Here is a 21791-nt window from a genome sequence, read left to right as displayed (position 1 = left end):
CAGGACAGACAAAAGTAAATCATTCCATTGGTTAAAAAAACCCTACATTCAGTTTTTTACCAAACGAAATTTCACATGAAAAGTATTGTGTGATTCCAAAGTTTCCGGAGTAGAAATGGAGTGATTTGAAATGTCAAAGACCCCATTATTTTGCAAAGAAATGAAAATACACCTCAAAAGTTTCTAATTCCACATGTGAACAACAAAATACTGCATATCTACCAACAACTGCATCGGGTAGGTCATTATGAAAGGCTAGCTGCCAAGATGTAGGAAATGGCTCCTTGCCTCTGTTCCCTTTAAGGAATATACAATCGTTTGAAACCAGTTCACACTAAGCGCTTATCATGCTGCCATTACACTGAGATACTCAGTCCTTAAAATAATCTGATAAAGATTTTTTTAAAGCTGCAGCCCTCCCCAACACTGTATTTCTCAGTGTACACAGTTCAGTAGGGGGCAGGGAGGAGCGGGGGTCACAGCCTCTGGAACAAGATGTTTTGCAGTTTGACTTTAAATTACCAAGTTTTAAGGCCACCTGTGTTGGGTTTTTTTCAGTGCTGAAAGTTGAAGTCTGATCACAGGGCCCCTTTCCCCACTGCGTGAGAACATGTTCCAACATTTTAGGTGTTATATTTAAGTGTCTCCTTTTGGCACCACGGAGTTTATTTAAAAAACAAAAAAAAGAAAACTCCCCTAAGTTTCTAGTTCTGGCTGCCTTTATCACTCACTGCCACAGACGGGGTGTCCACGTTAACAGCTATGACTATGCTCTCTCCATCTTCTGTTTTGATACGTTTGAGTTCCTGCTGTTCTGACTGGTCTCCATTCTGGCGCTTTGTTGGAAGAGATGCCGATGCGGATGCATGGGTTGCTAACATATGCAAAGGACTCGCAGCAGCTGTAAAAAGAAATCAGAAACTTCAGCACCCTGATCTTTGTCAAAACAGATGATACTGAAAGCAACCTTGCATCTTTATTAAAATGAAGAATTCCTTTATTTGTACTACATGGGGTATTAGCAATCCCAGTTGAGATTCAGGTCTAGTTGTTTAGTCTTTGTACAGACCTGAAAGGCATTTTCCCAAATAACTCAACACTCATGCAGATTTGGACGAAGGTGGGAGAACGGGGAAGTATCTCCGTTTTGTCAATGGGGAGCTGAAGGCAGAGAAAGATTACATGACTGAAAGCCAGTCTACACTGTAATTTGTGACCAAGCAGGAAAGTGAATTCAAAATCCCCTTTCAGGAGGTTCTGGCCACGCCTACAGATCACTGCAGAAATGCATTACTTAGCCTGGAAGGAGAGCACCACCATGTCATGTTCACCTGTGGCTGTAAGAAAACCTATGCAATTCACACAGCCACGAGATGCAGATGACTCAAGTCCGCTTGAGTAATTCTGCTTTTACCAGTAATGAGGCATCTACCCACAACATAAGGAAAAAGCAGTGCTTTAACAAGTAGTAGTATCAAGAAATGACATATTTGATTAGATTCAAGTGCACAACTGAGTTAGATAAAAATCTTGAATAGGATGTTTGAACTGTATGCATTTCTGTTGATCTTTCTCATTCCACAGAAGAGATAGTACAAGCCATCATTAAAGGGCAAGTACAGTCCTTTAAACCTTGAGACACCCAAAACTTCCTTCCCTCTACTTTTTAGCAGTCCATTTCTCAGTATCGACCCTGACTTGAATCAAACCAACTATTCAAATGCCTTTGCAAATAATGCAAAATATTCACTATAAATTTGCTCGTTCATTTCATGAAAGTTGATGTAAACATTATCAAGCTGCCTGCTTTTTTTTTTTCCCCTACACATTCCCTGCTAGTGGAGCTTAAACATGAATTCCATAAGGAATTATTTGCTAAACTTGTTATATTTGTTCTTAGTAAGCTATCCTAGAGGATACCTGGAATATCGCTTCTGCATGTGACCAAGCTGTTCTGTACTTAGTACCTACTCGTAGAACAAATAGTTCAGAGAATATTTATCTGGCACAAAAACCTTCACTGCACAATAATTTGCTCATGTACCTCAAGTCATTCACCTGCTATTAGAAAAGCTATTCCCTGTACAATTTCCGAATAGATGCCATAGAGATAGTTACTTCTGAATAAAATGCCTTACTGCAAATTTATTGTTATTTAAATAAAAACAAGAAGTTTACCCCTCATCTTCAAACACACATTAAGACTACTACTGCATTATTCACTGTGAGGTCTGTTTAATACTGGCTGCAGGCACAACTGATAATGTGGAAGTATGAAATGCACAAAATAAGAATGACTGAAATCTACACTGAAAGTCAAAATAAAGAATATCTTGTTGCATAATTTTATTCTGCAGTAAGAGACCTGAATTTATTCTGGACTTCACAGCTTTCAGTTAGACTGACACGTAGTAGAAAGTGCTGCCAAACTGTTTTGTTGAGAGTACGATCCAAAAGCACCTTCTTACTACAAACATAAAATGTTAGAACAGTAAGTTGCTCTGGATTTCTTCGCTTTCAGATTGCACAAATCTTCTTTCTCCAAAAACACACACACATATATATACAAATATGTGTGTTTAAATACAGTTGTACGCATGTGAACACAGATGTATCAACATGTATGCGTGTGAATGCAGACGTATTTGTAGACACATACAAACAAATCTGTATTTCTGTAGGCTTAGTTCCCCCTTCAGATGCTTTGCCTGAGAATTACCTGGTTTCTTGCTGGTTTAGGAGTTACTGTAACAGAGAGACCAGGACCTGGAATACACCTCACTTGCTGTTCAAAATGTGAACATCTCATTCGGTATTTAAGTCTAAGAACCTCAAAACGAAAACTCCCATCACTGCAAGCGCACCTCTATCACACAGTGAAACAGTGAGAAGCACCACAATTCTACTCCTACGTTCAGTCACATTTCTTAAAAATGCCTAGCAGCCATTAGGCTTCCCTACCAAGGAAAACATGTTGAAAACAGTCAAGTTTTCAGAGTCAAGAAAAAGACAAAAAGAACTATTTCTTCATTTTAAAAAACAACTTTTCAGTATATTCCACATGACTCTCGGCTCAATTCATACATCCCGTTCTGACAAAAGAAGGGCATATTTAGTCTGACAGCGACTGCTTTTGTTTTACTTAAGGTGGAAATGAAGTGGAAGCCAACAGAACACTGACCTATAAATGTCAGTGACAGAAGAAGGAAAAAGGACACTAAGCAGATGATTCACTCCATTAGAAAGACTTTAGAGCAGAAATGCATGTAATAAATTGATATGATAGCCTAAAACTATTTCTGCAAACATATTTTATGACAACAAAGCTACCTCAGTATCAGATAACATCTCAAAGTGAAACTGTTAAAACAAGCTGCATGCACCTGCAAAGCAAACCAAAACTGAACGTTCTGTGAACAAGTGTGAATATATGAAAATTGTGAAAAAGTACTGCTACCCACTCAAGACTGCTGAGTCTGAGAGGGGAAAGATAGTGTTCAGACAAGAAGAATCTCAAAATTTTACCGAATTTTTGTCATTTTTAGTACAGGTTCAGTAAAAACAGAATTAAAAGTAACAGTTCAAAAAGCCAACCCACAAGCAAGTCCTGTCTTGTTTTCCTGATGGTTGGTTCTTGACAAATCATCTGGGGAGCAGTTATCAATTTAATGGCACTGTTCTACAGGAATTTCTTTTGAAACTTGTTTATATCCTGGCTTTAATGAGGAGGGAGGATGGGTTGTCACCACTAAGTACATCCCTATAATGACCACAAAAAGAATAAATTCAGGTAATCATCAACGAAGAGGAACACTGGTTCTTACCAACGGGCAGGGAACAGTCCCTTACAAGTCTGTAATCTACATTTTTTGTAGAACTTAGTTTTCAGTATAACTATGGAAGACATGAGAACAGAATTCAAAAATTCAGCACTGGTAACTTTGAGGTTTTAACACATACAAAGCAACAGAACACCCTGACGCAGTACGTACCAGCGTTGCCCTGTCCTTGTATCGCAGTGGTGATAGGTACTATGTGCGTTCCGTTCTGCGTTACAGTTTTTATTGGTAGCTGGTGTTGACCTAGAGGTGCCTGTTGCACTATAGTAACTGTCTGTAAGGGTGTGGTCTGAGATGTCTGAATGATACGACTAGCAGCTCCTATTGTAGCATGACTAATAGCAGGTATAGGCTCCACTTTAACTGAAAAACAGAAGATAAAACGTTGTTACAAACAAGAAAGTGTTAAAGAACCATTTGCTTTCACTCAGTCAATCCTCAGCGAAAAGGTATGCAGTTTTATTACTAGCTCCAATGTATCTGAGAAATTATGATGCAGAAATCTTCAGTTTTAGCCAAACATTTCAAGTGTTCATCTGGAAGCAAGTTTCAAATAATAATCCTTCTGTATAAAGAGCTAGCAAAACAACTAACTCTACAGGTTCTCACCTTTTACTTCCTTGTGGTCTCCGTTCTCTTGAGGTTCTACCTTGGGCTGGGTTACCATTGCAGCTTGCGTGACTACTGCCTGTCCAGCTACAGTGTAAGTGTTTGCTGGTGCTAATCCAGTCACGTTTGTGACAGACACAGCTGGTATCTGGTGGACAACATGCACGGTCTGAACTACAGGCTGCTGGGATGTTGATGTTGTCACAGGAGTTGCAACAGTGTAGGTGACAGGTTTAATAGTTTGTGGTAGCTGCCGTTGTACAGTAATTAAAACTGGTTGGCTAGATAGAGGTGATCCTACCAAGAAAAAGACAAAAATTAGGCCGCCAATTTTAATTATTTCTTTTAAGCCAGATATTCCTTTAAACTTAACACTAAAGCCTCAGAGGACTAACGACTCCCTTCACTAATGCCTGAATGATCCAAAAGATAAAACGGGACAATGAAGATTATGACACATGGCTATTCCAAGCCACATATTCAAGGTAAGCACTGTACTGGCTCAGTAAGACCCATACACCATTTGGGAAAAAGCCCTCTCACCTCCCCCCAAATGCAGCTGTATTACCACAGCTAGGTTTAATATTCATTTAGTAAAACTCCCTTCCGTAGACAGGAACATATATGCGCTTCGGGTGTTGGGCGGCGCATGTCTGCATTAACAAAACTCTCAGCTTCCTAGGCTGGGGAAAGCCTGGTATCTCTGCATAGGACCATGTTTACCTTTGCCACAGAAAGGCACTGGCACTTCTGTAGTACCAGAATATCACCAAGAAAATGGATGGCAAAAGTATATGAGCTAAGGTAATTAAATAAATACATCCTTAACCCATCATGCCTTCTGCTCGCTCTTTTTTTTAAATAGGAAAATTCTTATCATGCAAATTTATTCCTTCTCTCTTTATCCTTTCAATTCTTCTCATCCTCACCGTTGAAAGGATGACATGACCACAGATGTGTGCAAGACATTTGCTTATTTCTTTAGGTTACATGTGTTACAGGTTTGTTTGGGTTTTTTTCCTAAACCAGAAAGAATACATTTTGAAAGGAAGTGACAACTGTTAGAAGAGAGTAGAGTCGTATAAAGGACAGAAGCACAAACTCTGCTTCGTACCAAAGTGATCAAGTGTGCTGGAACAGCACACAGATAACAGTCTGTATGTATGCAAACAGAATTTACCAGGCATGTTCACATGTTTATCAAAGATTTGCTCTAAATGTCAACAAGTTAAATATTTACCCTTTCTTGGATGTACTTGTGAAGTCTTGGTGATATTTATGTAGTAGCCCTCTCCCACCTCCAAGCCCCACACACTTATTTCAGGATTCCTCACCTGGGGCACTCTGTGCAAATCGCGCTTCTTGTATTACCGCTAGTTTTGGCTGGATAGCGCTAGGCTCAGGTTCCATTGGGACTGGAGATCCTTCCCTGGACAGACTCTCGGGGGTCTGGACTCCACTGGAGTGCGCAGACAACACTCCAGAGTGATTAGGAGAAGCTGGGGCACTTCTGTATTTAAAAATGAAAGCAGCAGCTGATGTGTTTTAACTTCTGAACTGTTAAAGACAGTGACCTTCCTCTAAAGAGACCATAACACACACTGCCCACAGGAGGGCACCTCTGCCTTCTGGCAGGTACAGTTACAACCCAAAGCAGTTCTCATATTTTATGAAGCTTCTGGTAAACAGGGACACAATTTAAAAGCAAATTTCAGGTATAGTTAATGGAGAGGAAGTGGCTGGATGCCTTCTTAGGGAGACTCTCTAAAAAAAAAAAAAAAATCTGTGAAACGTTTCTACTGGTAAAGAAGAATGAAGAAATCTCAGTCTACAGGGCAAGTAATAAAAGATCTGCACCAGCAGAAAGGCTGTAACTTTACAGAGGGAGTAATTTAAACAAACGTTATTTCCCGATCATGAATTCTGCTTGAACATTATCAAACTAAATACACAATTGTCATCTCTAAGTTCTATAAAATGGTAGCCGGTATTTGACAACTTTCTTTGCAAAGTTTTAAAATGCAGTAGATGACAGTTAGAAATTAAAATTGTAATTCTGGGGAAAAAAAAAAAAAAAGAAAAAAAGAAGAAAAACAACACCAAAGGTACAGCAAGGCTTGCTTACATTAACAATCTGATAGTTATGCAAACGGAGTCAGGTCTTTAACACTAAAAGCAAGCAATAAAGACAAGCCTAGTGTATGGGGCAGCCTCCTAGTAAGTGATACAGAATTCAAATACTGAGTCTGGATGAAATTAAATTACTAAACTTGTGACTGTATCCAGAACTATCAAGTCTGTATCAGCCTGAAGATTAAACAACAGCCATAGTCTTTTTGTTCATCTGTTTTTCCTTACCTAGAAGAGAGTGGTCCCAGAGGGGTTCTAAAGCAAGGTACTCCCCTAGGCCGCCTTTTCCTAAAAGCCTGCTCTATTAATTTGCTTTCAGAGGCAGGGTCTATCCTCCAGAATGAGCCTTTGCCTGGTTCTTCCTGGGAACGTGGTACTTTGATGAAATAACGATTCAGAGAGAGATTGTGACGTATTGAATTCTATGGAACATAAAAAAATATGTAGAATTCATGTAACTTTTCCAAGTCAGAATGTGGCCTACTTGCAGCAGTTTGTATTACAGGAGACTCGGGGTTCAGCTCTTTAATTCCTTAATTCAACAGAACTCAGAGCACTACAAAGGCAGTGCCATAAACCTGAAGGACTCTTGCATTTTTCAAATCTTTCCCAACAATTAAAAAAACAGTATGCTAATGTGGCAACAACAGGAATCCCATTTAATTCTCTCATGAGAAACATGGTGATTGCAAACAACTGTTAGAACACTAGAAATACTTGAGCATAATGCAGTGTTTAAAAAAAAAAAAAAGAAAAAAGAAAAAATTGATGAGTCTTCATATACCACCCTTCCCCAGGTGTCAAAGAAAATGTCAGGTCATTCTAGGAGGCCCAGTAAAATACAGCATATACTGATTCTGATCTTATGAGAGAATCCTGTTACTGTTCCACTATACAGAAAGAAAAGGTTAAATTACACAAGTTCCAAACGCAGTTAGTTTATTGGGAGTTGACCCACAGTCCAGTCTGTCTCAACGAAGGAGCCAAGGATTTAGCGTGTCTAGAAAAACAACAAATGGCAGTAGGTCCTAAAACAGCTTTTCATTACCGCACTCAGTTCGCACATTGTTTCATCCTCACTTTGCTGTATCACACACAACTCTTTGATCAGAGAAATGTAGAAAACTACTAACACCTTGAAGTGGCTGTATCTATGCCTGGCTTGGCATGCCTTTTTTTTTTTTTTTTTTTTTAAGATATATAAACCCAAATTCTCTCTATTATCACTGAACAAGAAGAAAATAAAGATAAGCAGACATACTGAAATACTTGGGGGGGGAACAGAGGAAAAATGGAGAAAAAGCTTTACATTAACAAAAGTTCTTCAAAAATTTGCAAAATCAAATGCAAATCCTGCTCAAATGTCTGAGTTCATAACCCTGATGGCAAGTTTGGAAAACTTAAAGCAATGATAACCATGCATGGTTTCTTAAATGCAAACTGATGAAACCAGAAATGGTTTTCCCCTGCCAAAAACTGAAACAGGACTAGAAAGATGCCAAGAACATGTTTATAAATTGTATTTATTTCTCCATACGCTAGAATAAAAGAGTAGATCCAAAAGCACCTGCTAAAATAAGTTCACAAAGAGGAGTCTTCAAGTCCTCAACAAAATGAGACCTTTACATAACAAAGGATATAAATACCTCAATACTATTTATTAAGGTATAGGATTTGGATACTATGCACATGTATGTACTCTGTGTTTTTAGTAATATGTGCATATATAGCCTCAAATATTATTTAAAACATCTATCATGTAAGTGACCCCACCTGTAATCTAATACCTGATGGATAAAAGCTAGCAGAGCTATTCACACATGAGGTATGCTTGTTAGTGTTATAGCAGTGCTTTATATGACTAGTGACTGAACAGCATCTAATTTTCAGCTTTTCCAATTATTTTTATGAACAGGTGCTAATTAATTATTCCAGAACATACTATGTCTGCTGTGTCTATCACCTTGGTTTTGTGAAGTATTACACATCTAAACACATACACTGTTCTAAGGCAGAATTCTTTAACCATGCATTACAATGTATGTGCATGTTTGGTTCCATGCTGCTTACATAAAGAAGCATTATACACACAGATATTCAAGGTATTTCAGAATAGGAAGCAAAAAGCACACCCACATTTTAAAAACAGAATCTTGCTGCTCAACCAGATCCATTAGTATGACTTCAGCCAGGAGTCTGCATTGTGTGCAAGGGAAGCAAAATTCTTAAGAGACTTCCCAGCCACAACAGCTAAGCCCTTTACTGGCCAAACCATAGCAAAATGCTAGGAACAGTTACATTCCGCAGTAACCTTGGAATTCCTCTAAGAGTGATTCAACCTTCATATAGGCCCTATGACAAATAACTGTGTGATTAATATTTAAGAATCTATTCCTCAACTGAGAGGGGACATATTCTTTAGTCTTCGACTTGTACAGCGAGTATTAACATTTCCTCCCTTTTCCCCTCCCCCAGTCCCTCCAAATTTTACTTCCCTGAAAATAACTTCAGAGCATGCCTCTGTTGCAGATCATGACTGCACTAAGCAGCAACACAGTGAAACTGATACTCCATGACTGACAGTGCAGTCTGAATGTTACACGGGCAAACTGGCCAGTCCTGCTAATTGTGCTCTTCTGTCCTTTGCTGGAACTAAAAACAGCAGTGAAGGCATTGAACCTTTATGCGTATCTGGAAAGACTATGCCAGACTGATTCATACTTAGTTAGTCATCCTGGCAAATGCTGAGGTTGGTCTTTTTAAAAATGAGAAGAAAGCAGAAATTAATTCTACATATTGAAGGGTTTGGTCTAACTCAGTACAGAAACAATTAAATTCACAAATAGACTATGTTGCACAAATAAAAGAGGGCACATACTAGTGCAAGATAACAACAGGTAACACACACTTGTTCCTTCATGGTACTGTATCATCAAGATCACTGTTTTCAAATAAAACAAATGTAACTTTTAATATCTTAATTTTATCTCAAGATAACAATACAGATGTTTACACAATTCTAAGTTACAGAACAAAACTACATTCCTAGATAGCATACGTATAGTTAAATCCACAGTGCCAATTGTACTTTTCTTCCCCAAAAGACTGTATGCATCCCTCCTCAAGATTGAGAGAATTCCATTCCATGAATAAAGCAATGTTTCAAATATAGAATAATGTAAATTGCCTACTTTGTTGCAGAACCTACAATCAGGAAAAAGACAACACACTCATTTGACAAATTCTGTTTGTGAAGGGTTGTTCGGCTCACCAATTGACTTATGACCATTTATAGCTGCTAGTATTACTCACAACTAAAAATAAAATTCCAGAAATCAAATTTACCTGCCAGCCCTTGTCTGCTGTCCTGTAGTATGGATAATTTTTAGTTATGTGCGTATAAATTCCATTTAGTGTAAGCTGCTTATCAGGTGCCATTGTAATTGCTTGTACTATTAACTGTGCATAGGAGTAAGGTGGCTTAGAGTCATCCTGTATAAAAAAAAAGAAAAGTCTGCATCAATAAACTTTAGAGATATACACACCCCTTCCAAAATTGAGAGTTAGAAAACACAATGATCTTCAGGCACTTTTGGACGACCAAAATCTTGAAGCAGAAAAGAAACTAAAACAATTGTGCTCTTCTGATTAGCAGATTTTAAGATAACATTACAAATTTGGAGAAACATACAAAGTAAAGAATTTTCAATAGCCTATAAACAGATACATAACTGAAAATACATACAGACCCTCCCGCAAAGGGAAGAGAGGTCAAGATAAATCTCACATCTACGACAAAAACCTACAATTTTTTTTTTAAAGTCTGTAATGTTGAATTACGACTTAGCACATATACTTTAGCAAACAAAATTTCAGAAGCTTTACATTCACTTAAGATGTAATTTATGGGTTTGTTTTCAAACAATGTTTACCTTTGGGCTATCTCCACCCGATGCTTCCTTGTCATTTTCTGACTGTGAATTGTCAGCCATTAAATGTAGGTCAGATGGTATTACACGACTCATTTTGTACCCTGAAGAGCCTGCACCACGGGGGCTAGATGGGCAGGAATTTGCAGCACTGTAGAGCATAAAAAGAAGATCCTACTATTTTGTTATACAGTATATCACCACATTATGTCTAATCAAAAAGCTCTTATTGCAGAAAAGCCCTCTACCAGAGCTTCTAGACGACAGTTAAGGGTCTGTCAGTATTTCCATTATAAACCTCATCTTCCAAAGCCTTTCTAACTCATCCATGGGAATTAAAATCACTGCAGGAAGAAACCCATCAAATGAAGCTCGGGCTTTCCTCCTCAAAAGAAAAAAGGATTAATGATTTATTAGGCTGTATTATAGTTGTGTAAGATTTGCCAACAGAAAAGTCCACTTTAACTACATAAGCAACCACAAATTTCAAGACACTCATCTGAAACAAGAAACACATCTTGCATGAAATTTCTGCCATATGCTTGTATTCAGTCCGCTCAAAAAATATCCTCTCTCCTGTGCAGTATTTTTGCACATATGAGAAAATACAGTGAGGAAAAAGAAGTTTTGATTCTCATTTCAATCTAAAACATTATTTTAAGTGTTTACAGGTATGTGCACATACATACACACACATATACATGTATAAAAATCATAAACTTATCTATATATGGGATGCATCAACACTGACTCATCTAATTTAACACAGTATTAGGCCAACAGAGCAGATACCCTGCTACAAAGCAAAAGATAATGCTGAACAATGAAAGAAGAGGCTCTTGATACCTCACATTTTGCTATCCATCATAGAAAAACAAAGATAAAATTACATGTAATTTCACTGTAACGTCTTTCTAACAGTTGTCCCCCTGCCTCGCACAGTCCATAGGAACCACAGCTGCACCAAGCCTGTTTTCTTCTACAGTTCCCATTTAGCCAACAAGGAAGAGACAGTCAGTGGGTGATGTCTGTCCCCTCCCTCCCCCAAAAAATTTGGCAGTCCTCTACAAGGACATTTACTTCTCAGCGATTCATACTGTAACCGATTTCAACACAGTCCTCAAATTCCCAAAAAGGTAAGTAAGAATTAGAATGACAAAGCCTGCTGTGTCCCCAGAACCAGACTTATTTCCAAAGACAATCTTTTACCTAACTTGAGTCTAAGGTTCAAAACATCAAGTAACAAAGCTAGAGAATGTTATTTAGATTTATACAATAAAGGTTTAATAAATTTACATCTGCCAAGTTTTGTTTGTCTGCCTGGCCTCTCAAGTTATTTTGCTACCTCCCTTTTTATGTACAGAAACAAGGCAGGCACTGTAGACTGGGCAATATATATTTAAAAAAAAATTCTTCAAGTTTCACACCACAAGAAATACACCAACAATTTGCTGCTCGTGATATACTATACAAGGGAGATTGGATTTTTTAAGTGTTTTATGGAAGAATCCCTCACTAGAGCCAAAACGTGTAACTAATTTATTATTTTAAATATAGGTCACTGCTGTTCTATGTTTTCACATATCTACTGACAACATCTCTCTACTGTGCTCACTTTAGCATATATTGACAAAGCGACACATATGGTATCATCAAAGCAAGTTTACAAGTCTTCTACAAAACAGGGTGATTTGAAGAGAAACTGTCAAGCTTTGCTCTCAAAATAGACTCAAAACTGTCATCTTTGGGGGGGGGTAATAAACTATACTCAACAGGTGCATGAAAGCGCTGAAGAGAATTACAAAATTCATAGTGAGGCAAAGGCTGTGGTGATATATGTGATATTATCTGAAATATTTATGAGCTGTTCTGTCATTTCTTGAGCAAGGTATGTTTTCCCTGAATTTTAATAAGAAAGCAAACCTGTTATACAGTCAAGTCTAGATCTCTCTTCTCTCTACTTCCACCATTTATATAGATCTCATTAAACACTACGATATTGAGATCAAGATCTTGGCAAGCATGAAAGAAGTCAATTATCCTTACATTCAAATTTCATTAACAAGATCTACATTTTTAAAAATCAAGCATTAACAGTCCTTCACTGAAGATACAGGAAGTGAGAAGGGAAGGAAAAAAAATTCAGAAGCCTGTATATGACTTTGAAATACAACTTTCAGTGCCTTTAAATGAAATTTTTGCTCCTGAACTATCTATAAATATTAAAAATTGTATCTAAAGTCATTTTGCCAGTTTGTGAGGACAGCTCGCTTATGCTTAACTGAGTTTGGTCCCAAATAACAAGTCGGACAATGGCTACAATTACCAAATTAAGCACCCCAGCAAGCAAAAAACACCATTACCCTCCCCTGCAGAAGACTTCCCTACAATGAACTCTGCATCTTACACTGTAATTTAAGTAAAACGTCCTTTTACTTCCAGCAACAACTAATCAATAATAAATCTTCTATAGTAAGAGAACAGTCTATTTTCCACATTAATGATAACCAAAAATCATTCTTTCTAATGATAAACTTCAGGGCGGCAGTGACTATCAGAATATTTTTAAATGGTGTAATTTAGACTTATCTCATTTAAAATGTTGCCATAAGCATGCAAGAGTAAAAAGCAATTTAAATCATCTGGAATGCAAGAAAAAGATATGCTCCCTTGCTGTTCTAAGAATGCCAGGCTCCTGAGCAAACTGTTACATGTTAAATTTGCATATTAAAGGCTGTTCATGCAACTATCTGATCAGTTAGAAGAATGGCAGTTTTCTGCAAGGCAGGTAATGCTGAGCTTCAACTAAACTTTTACCACAAAAGCAAAATACTAAAAATGAATTAGAAAGTTGTCTGAAGTCTGTAACCATACATTGCCCTATATCCAATCTGCAGGGTTTAAATACCTGATAGTTCCTGTGGGAGAAGGGAGAGGGCTGATCAGGTGAGCCATGTTGTCTGGAATGTTTATTGTTAAGGGAGAGATCTGGGGTTGCACAGGCTTCACTGGGGACTCCGGGGCCTCCTGTTTTTCTCTCTTTTCATTGGACAGAGCTGTGAACGTTATCTTGATGTTTGTGCTGGGAAACCTGAAAGTACAGCTGAAAAATAAAAAACAAATACATAAGCCACTTGTTTACAGAATGTAAGGTTTTCTGCATAACTTGCACGTATCGACTAACCTTATTTTAAAATAAAAAGGTACGGTATCTTATGTAATTGCCTGTAACCGTCTTCATTTTACACATCATACCAAAAGATCAATGTGACCAGTAAAAGATCCCCAGGTAAGCAACTTTAAAATTTGGAAACAAATATAAGCACATGCACTTCTTTGTAACAAGGGCAGTTTATATGTTGTCTCTAAATTTCTTCAGGTTCATTCTGATCTTTCAGCTATCCCTAAAAGAAGTACTATTTTTAAGACAAAAGGCTATTATTTTATGCTGCCAAAGAACGGCTTCAGCAAATGAACAAGTAGGTCCATGATATTAAAATTAATCAGGAGCATAAATGCTGGCCAATTTGAGGTCTACTCAGTCACACACACTGGTCTAACTAAAGGATTTGGTTTATCTTCTCTTAAAATACTTATTAAACACATGTCAATCCCAATTCTGATCATTTACAGAGTGTGTTGCTGTTGTAGTACTACACTGAAATACCTTTTTTTCAGAGTTGAGGAGCCAATTTCAATGAATTGCTCTCTTTTGAAAATTACAAAAGATTGCATGCCCAAATTTCAAAACTAATGATAAATTAACAATGTGCAATTGTTTAAAGGTTTGGAAAATAAAATACAATGAATGCACCTTTGAGCATTTTCCTTCCTACATCTCTGTATGTGGCTTTTAGAAGTTAACCCCATTAAACAGAACAGGCTATATATAACTTCTCAGTAAATAAACAGATTGAGCAAACAAGAAACTTAATTTTCTCTCAACAAAGGCATCTATAAAAATACAGTTCAAATAATTTTACTATGTCCTCTTTCTTAAGCTGCTAGACTACGCTCAGCACTAAACACACAGGTATATTTATACACCTCTTCCACATGATGAAAAGGACTTTCCAACAACACAATACCCAGAAACAAACCTTAGAAAACACTGGGGTCTTTTTAAGTGATTCTAGGTAGATCTAGTTTTATAAAGAAAGGAAACAACAGCATACTGGAACAGGCCTAACAAATGTAGCTACGAATGCGAGATACAGACTGTAAACAAAAGAGATCCTTTCTGCGGAAAAAATATATTAAAGATAAAAGTGATGTAAGAATTGGAAGGAATACTCAGCTGTGGAGCAGCCTTAAAAACACTAACTCTCATATATTTTGGGTTTTATTTCTTAAAATTATTCTAAGGATATTTATAGAACAAAGACAGCATTTGATTTTCACTACATTCCTTGCCACATGCACTGCAGTGATTCTTTTTTCCTACAATACATACCCAAGGATCCGGAAAAAGAGAAAGAATTGACAATGACCTTGCTTTCCTCTCAGTCTTACTTCTCAGTATGGACCATGTCCGAATTTAACAGGCGACCTATTTCTGAAACTTGCTCAATGTACTAAATTAGGAACAGAATCTATGCCAAAAAACTGCACATGCATTTCAGCAAGAAAGTTAAATGGACCAATGAGTTGTTTAGTCGTTTCGGGTTTTTTTAATATCTTCAGTAACTCCTCATTTCTTTGCTTTTTCCAGTAGAAAGTATTATTTGCTTATATTGTTTTAGTGACAATTGAAAGAGGCCTCAGCTGTTTTATTAATAAAAATGTTTTCTAAACATTTCAGTTAATCATCAATAATGACAACACGACTCCTTAATGTGTATGTAAAGAGCGTAGCCAACCAAAGGCATCCTTTTTGCTAAAGAGTAAATAAAAATCCCTGTCAGAAAGTAAACGACAGTATGTTTATCATAGAGACAGGTTTAAATTTTAGTCACCTGCCTCATATTTTATGAGGCTATTCCATACCTTCAAATTTAACTTAATGCTTTTCAGACCAAACTTATTTCAACTTCAGAAAAACATGGGAACAACTGAACATAGCTTTAGATGTTCATTCACTGGTTAGATTTCTTATCACCTAGTAAATATAACCCAGTACATAATAATGAGCAGAGTCCTACAGTGCTGGGGTGGGGTAAGGATGGAGAGAAAGTAGATCTTCACAAGACACAAGTACCAGAAACACGGAAACGCATAAAATGTACTCTCGACAATTCCTCCAATATTCCATGTAAGTATGCATATTAAAACATCTCCCTTCTTACTCTATTGCACTACCTTAAGGTATTAATTATTAATTAATAATTATCTACTCTGTGGGCATCTTTTGCAAAAAAGGTAAGGGCAGCTTACTCAGATAGGACTAAAGCACAGACTTCAAAGCATAGCTGACACATGATGCTCTCAAATGTCGCTCAAGTTCAGAAAAAAAACCAAAAAAGCACCCCCAAAACCAGAAGCTTTGACTAATGAAAGGTACTGTATAGGCTATAAATGTGCCAAACAAACTTGGAACTTATAACCAGCAACTATATTAAAACTTAAAGGTGTTACTATTACAGTTTACAACATCTCACATGCTGAGCTTGAAAGGATGGCATTATTAAAGAAGACACAATATACTTACAAATCACTACCTGGTTGGAACATGCAAACACCTGAATATTATGAAAAGGCCACATCTGTCAATTGATTCATATTTGTAAACAGAGGTTTTTTAATAGAAGCTTATTTTTTATAGCTGGAATTCAGACAAAAAGCAGAATGAAGAGGTTATATTAACCAACAGATTTTCTGAGTAACTTGCATTAACACAAACATATCAAAGTACGGAACATGTTCTAATTTCATCAGAATCTAGTTGGTTTTGGCATATTCTTTAGTTATACAATGAACAAAACAAAAACCACAGCACACCCAGAGGGAGGAACCTGATCAAGCGTTTAGTCTGCAGCAAGATGAATTTGATTTTACTCACTGTTTAAAGTGTTTACAATAGTTTCATGATGTGCTACCACAGGACGGTTGCCATAGAAGAAACTCACCTATACAACCCACATTAAAAAAAAAAAAAAAAAGAGAGAGAGAGAGTGTCGTTTTGCAAACTGTCAGTCCATACCCTATACCTCATCTACTCAACTAACTACCTGTCTTCCTTTATAGGGTGATGCCATTCAGAGTAGGAAATCAAACAGAGCCACCAAGATTGACCTAACAGATTCCTAAAAACAAATGTTTACAAAACATCCATGTTTAAACAGTTATATGATGAAAAGTATATTAGGTATCTAAGTGATGAAATAAACTAGCACTATTTAACTGGTGGGCCAGTGTCGTAGATTATGTATTTCAAGCAACTGTTCACAGTACCCACACTTCAATAATTTTGTATGTTTATTGCTTACAAGGAGTACTTTCATTGTGCTTTCTGCAGAGCATCCCAGGAGGACAGACAGCATGCCATCTAGGAAACGGCCACCCATGTGCCACAACATGCAACTCATGATCCTAATTACTCTCTTTTTAAAAAGTTCATTCTGGGTTGACTACTGCAAAACAGACAAGAAGCATCAAATAGTTTCAAACTACTCCCTAGAAAACTCTTACTATTGCTACACTCCCAAACGGAGAGGTGCTGATCTAGGCACTACGTCTAAAGAGTTTAGCAGCTTTGTAGGGTGCCAGATTAAGTGTCTTGTGGGAAAATGTGCAAAGTCTAGTTTTGTTACATCCATATTTCTAGTATTTTCTCACTTCCCCTCAGTGGTTCTGTCTGTACTGCAGGAAAAAGCTAATTATATACTTGTAATTCTGCCTATATGAAAATACCACCCAACTGAAAATGAGGGATTCCATCCGGTCTCCATCTCAGGAGCCAAAACATGGAAGTAGGAATTCAATTTCCTCCCTGTACGTAAACCCTACTATGACACTCAGTGCCTCAGTATCCTTTGAATTATTCCATTTTAATTGTCTTTTAAGAACCAGGACAGAAACTGGACAGAAGCTGCCATCCTACTGTTCCCTCATCAGCATCACCAGATTTTACATTCAAATAGCTTACAGGGGTTCAGCACTAATAAACCTCTAAGCCATGATAGTTACAACTGTGTAGTTCAATTCTTTTACATTGACTATGACAGCAGACACCGATTACCTTAAGTATCCCCCTATATTTTAAACAGATCTAAAAGAATAACAAGGTGAGAGTTTTCAAATTCTTGTTGACTTACTGAGAGCCAAGGAGAGCTTCAACTTTTTATATTAAGAAGGTAAGACCCACAAAAAAGAAGCCAGTTGGCATCTGGAGGGTGTGGGTTTTTTTTTTTTTTTTTTTCAATTTTTGATTTCAAATACTTTAAACACAAGCATGGGCAACCTGTAACTCACCTCAAAGAGAAACTGAAGTAATTAACAACATCTGGACCACTAAACAGATCTTTTTCAACTTAGGTTTTCTCTGACAGTACAGCAGGCTAAGATGCTGCTATTCGTACTTACTTCTCCTCCCCTATTTTGATCAGTGAACTAACAAAAAAACATGGAAATCGCCATACTTCTACATACATCCTCCCTTCCACGGAAGGAAGATTTGAAATTAATCCTTTTTCCAATTCCTCTTACCTACCTACTTATGGTCTTTCCCCATCACTCCAGGAAAACTGATCCTCATGGCCAATTAATTTATTTATACTTCTGGTAGAAGACATGCACACTTTGAAGCTTATGTCACCAGTAAAATACTACAGTGCACATTTCCAGGCTGACTTTTGATTCAATTGTATTTTAAAAGTCAAGCAAAAAGAGTTTTTTCACACCATTCAGATAGAACCACAGAGAAATTGGAGTTTGGAAGAGACCTCTGAAGGTCTCTAGCACAATCACCTGCTCAAAGCAGGGCTAGTTTCCAAGTTAGACCAGGTTGCTCAGGGCCCTGTCTAATCAAATTTTGAAGCCTTCCAAGGGCAGAGTTGAGCAATTCATTCCTGTAATTAGCCACTTAACAGTGAAAGGTTTTTCTCATTTGTCCAGGTACAATTGCTGCAGTTGCTCATCCTCAAACTGTGAGCCTCTGAGCACAGCCTGGCTCCATCTTTTCTATAGCCACCCTTTAGGCAAGGGAAGGCTGCACAAAGATCCACCACTGGGCTTCTCCAAGGGAAAAGGAAAAAAAAAAAAAAAAACCCCCAAACAAAATAAAACATCAGGGTGCTTTAGCCTGTCCTCATATGCCACATGTGCCAGTTCCCTAAGCATCTCAGTAGCCCTACCCTCACCTCTCCAGTTTGTCAGTTTTGTTTGTATGGGGGGCCCTACACCAGACACCATTACTGCCCAGTAGGAGGCCAACCTCCATGATCACAAGAGTGCACTGCTGAAACATGGACAACCTCCTCTCTCACAGGGCCCCGCAGTCCTCCTCCGCAGAGCTGCTCCCCAGTCAGTCATTCCCAGCCTCTACCCACCCCAGGCGCAGAATTTTACATTTGTCTCTCTGCTGAACTTCACATGGTGCCCGTCAGCCCATTCCTGCAGCTTGTCAGTGCCCCTCTAGATGACAGCCCTGCCCACCAGCATATTAACCATTCCTCACCCCCAGTTCGGCATTATCTGCCACCTGAAGCGTGGACTCTCTGTCCCATATCCCAAGTCACTGGTGAACAACCACACTGACCCCCACTCTACAGGGTTAGAAAGACACACAAGGCCACTGCTTCCTCCGCGCTGTTCCACGTCACATCTGTAAATGAGATCTAAAACCAGCACGTCAAAACCAGTCGGCATTCAAATGTCCGTAGGAACACAGTACTTGGAAATTACAATTTGTATGACTTCCTGCTAATGGGTAAGTTTCAGTATGAAGGAACAAGGAGCACAATTTCATCTTTTCTCCATTTGCTGCTTCATTTATTATTGACTTCATCACAACGGTTATTAGGAAATGAACTATAAATTAAACTAGATCTAGCTATTGTTTTTTAACTGATTTTTAAATAAGCAAGGCTGAAAAGATGAGTCTTTACAAAAACAACTAGAAATACCATGGAGGTTAAAAAAAGCTCAAAAAGTTAATCGATTTTTTCAGCCTTTGTAAAGTCTGTGTATTGTGCCCTCATGTCCCGAGAAAAAGGTGCATCTCTAAAGAAAGAGCTGAGCATGGTTCCCCTCACAGACCCAATGTGCACATGCAAAACACTAAAAAACCTGTAAGAAGAGATGTAACTCCATGTCTTGGAGATACCTGAAAGTAGCAGCTTCTGTTAACTTGGAGAAAAGCAACAATTCCCATACCACAAAGAAAGTGGGTGCTCCTCTAAACCGACCCTTTAAAAAAAAAAAAAAAAAAACAAAACACACCACACACATTACTACACTTTCTAACTTCCTCTTCTGAATTTTATGCCAAAAGGTTTCTGATGGTTCAACACCAAAAGCAGGCATACTAAATTATTCACATCCAGAATTTATTTTTAAGACTTTGGGCTGCATTTAATTGAACTGCAAGTCAATACTGCAGTCCATTTCCAAAATACAATAGACCTAAACAGAATCCACAAAACCAAAACTTATTAAAAAGACAAATTGACTGAGCTGTTTCAAAACACAGTCAAAATTTCAAGATAAAGCAGTTAAAAATCTGGGTTTCCAAATTAATAATGAAGGTAGATATATAAAACCATCCAAATAGTCACAATACTAAATAGCCACCTGAAAACTCCCAGCATTAAATTATTACTAATAAAGTGTATGTTATTAGGAACAAAAATTACACATTTTTTTGTAATAAGCATCTCCTTGGCTCCTTAAACACAAATAACTGTTCAGAGATTTGTTTTGCAAAGTCTTTTCTAGGATTACATTAAAAAGTGCTGCTGTAAAACTTACTCATAATAAGAAAAATGCTAACAGCACAGGAAATTTTATAATGGATACACTGAAAAAGGGTGATCCAGTATATTATAATACTAAACAGATTATAATTATTTTCTTGTTGTCTGAAACAGAGACAACTTTCTCAAGGGGCAATGTTTTACATAGCTGCTTGTTCATCTACATGAGGTATAACCTTGTGCTCCCATCAGAAATTACAGCTTCAGCATTACATTTATAAAACTTTCTATATTGTTGGTAATAGAAGAAAGGAGTATCCACTTTTCTCTATTGACTTTTGGGGGGTGGGGGGAAATTTTTTTTTAAATTACTTCTAAAATTTATATTAAAGAAACATAAAGCCAAACTCCTCTACTAGCTTTTTAAAAAGAAAGTTTTTAATGCTCTTCTGCTTGCAGTTGACCACACCCTGTGCAGCAATGTGAGAAACTACCCCAGCAGGAACATAGCATCACTTCCTACAAGTACACGTACACATACACATTGTGTTAGGATGGATCCCTCCTCCTCCCTGCCTCCACGGTTTTAAACTAAAGCTTGATTTGGCTAATTTACCATAAATTTACATTCAATTATGTTTGGTCATTACTAGTCAGGACACTTCTAGAGGTTACCCAAAAAGCAACTGCCCTTCAAAAAGTGGCAGCTTTTTCCTCTGGGGAGTGAATCATGACCTCATGTATGTTTCCCTTAATTCTCTGTATCCTTTGCGATTGATTTCTGTTGACCAAACATCAATAGTTGCAAAGCATGTCCTCCACAAACAGAAAATGTGAGGGCTCTACAGCAAGCTCGACCTCCAATACCATAAGGAACAAAACACCCTCAGATTTTTAAACCAGCAATTAAATTTTTTTATTCTGAGCACTGGGCACACTTTTCACAAGTATTTGTGTGGTTTTTCAGGTTTGCCATCATTGTCTACACAGTGACATAAAGCAGTATGAAAAAATACCCTAAAGAAAAAGACCACTCATCTATCTATATGCTCAGATGTCTTAAGACTCAAAGGCAAAGATGTATGCATCGTCAGAAGTTGGCCAACAAAACACTTTTACCAAATTCAAAGGACAGGCTGGAAGTATGATCTAGTTGTAAATTAATGGCTCCTCCACAGGAAACCTAAGTTACATACTTCCCTGCTCATGTTTTAGCAAGTGTATAAGAAGTATGTAAAGTTGTTGGTATTCATTACAGGAATGGTGCTAGCCCGCTTTCAGAAGGATCTGGAACAAGCCTGTCTGCATCAAAAAATGATCCTATGACAACAGAATATTGATGACAACAACAAGAATGTTCCTGAACCACCAGCAGCAAATACAAACCAAGTAATAAACACATGCTCTTGTCTAAAATGGTGTTCAAATTCTTC

General features: G+C 37.6%; 1 protein-coding gene across 1 annotated transcript; it reads right to left on the bottom strand.

Moving 5' to 3' along the window:
• Positions 1-668: 668 nt before the first annotated feature.
• On the bottom strand, positions 669-15036 carry FOXK2 (forkhead box K2). Its single transcript, XM_010293111.1, has 9 exons — positions 15020-15036; positions 13416-13610; positions 10511-10658; positions 9924-10070; positions 6807-7000; positions 5783-5958; positions 4449-4745; positions 3993-4202; positions 669-901 (listed from the first exon to the last, which is right to left on the bottom strand). Exons 1-9 carry the CDS (start codon positions 15034-15036, stop codon positions 705-707), a joined length of 1581 nt encoding a protein of 526 aa, XP_010291413.1. The 3' UTR covers positions 669-704.
• Positions 15037-21791: the final 6755 nt, after the last annotated feature.

This window comes from Phaethon lepturus, unplaced genomic scaffold, assembly GCF_000687285.1.
Source record: "Phaethon lepturus isolate BGI_N335 unplaced genomic scaffold, ASM68728v1 scaffold20348, whole genome shotgun sequence".
NCBI lineage: Eukaryota > Metazoa > Chordata > Aves > Phaethontiformes > Phaethontidae > Phaethon > Phaethon lepturus.
The sequence above is the reverse complement of the archived record's forward strand: the minus strand, read 5'-3'. Positions and strand labels throughout refer to the sequence as shown.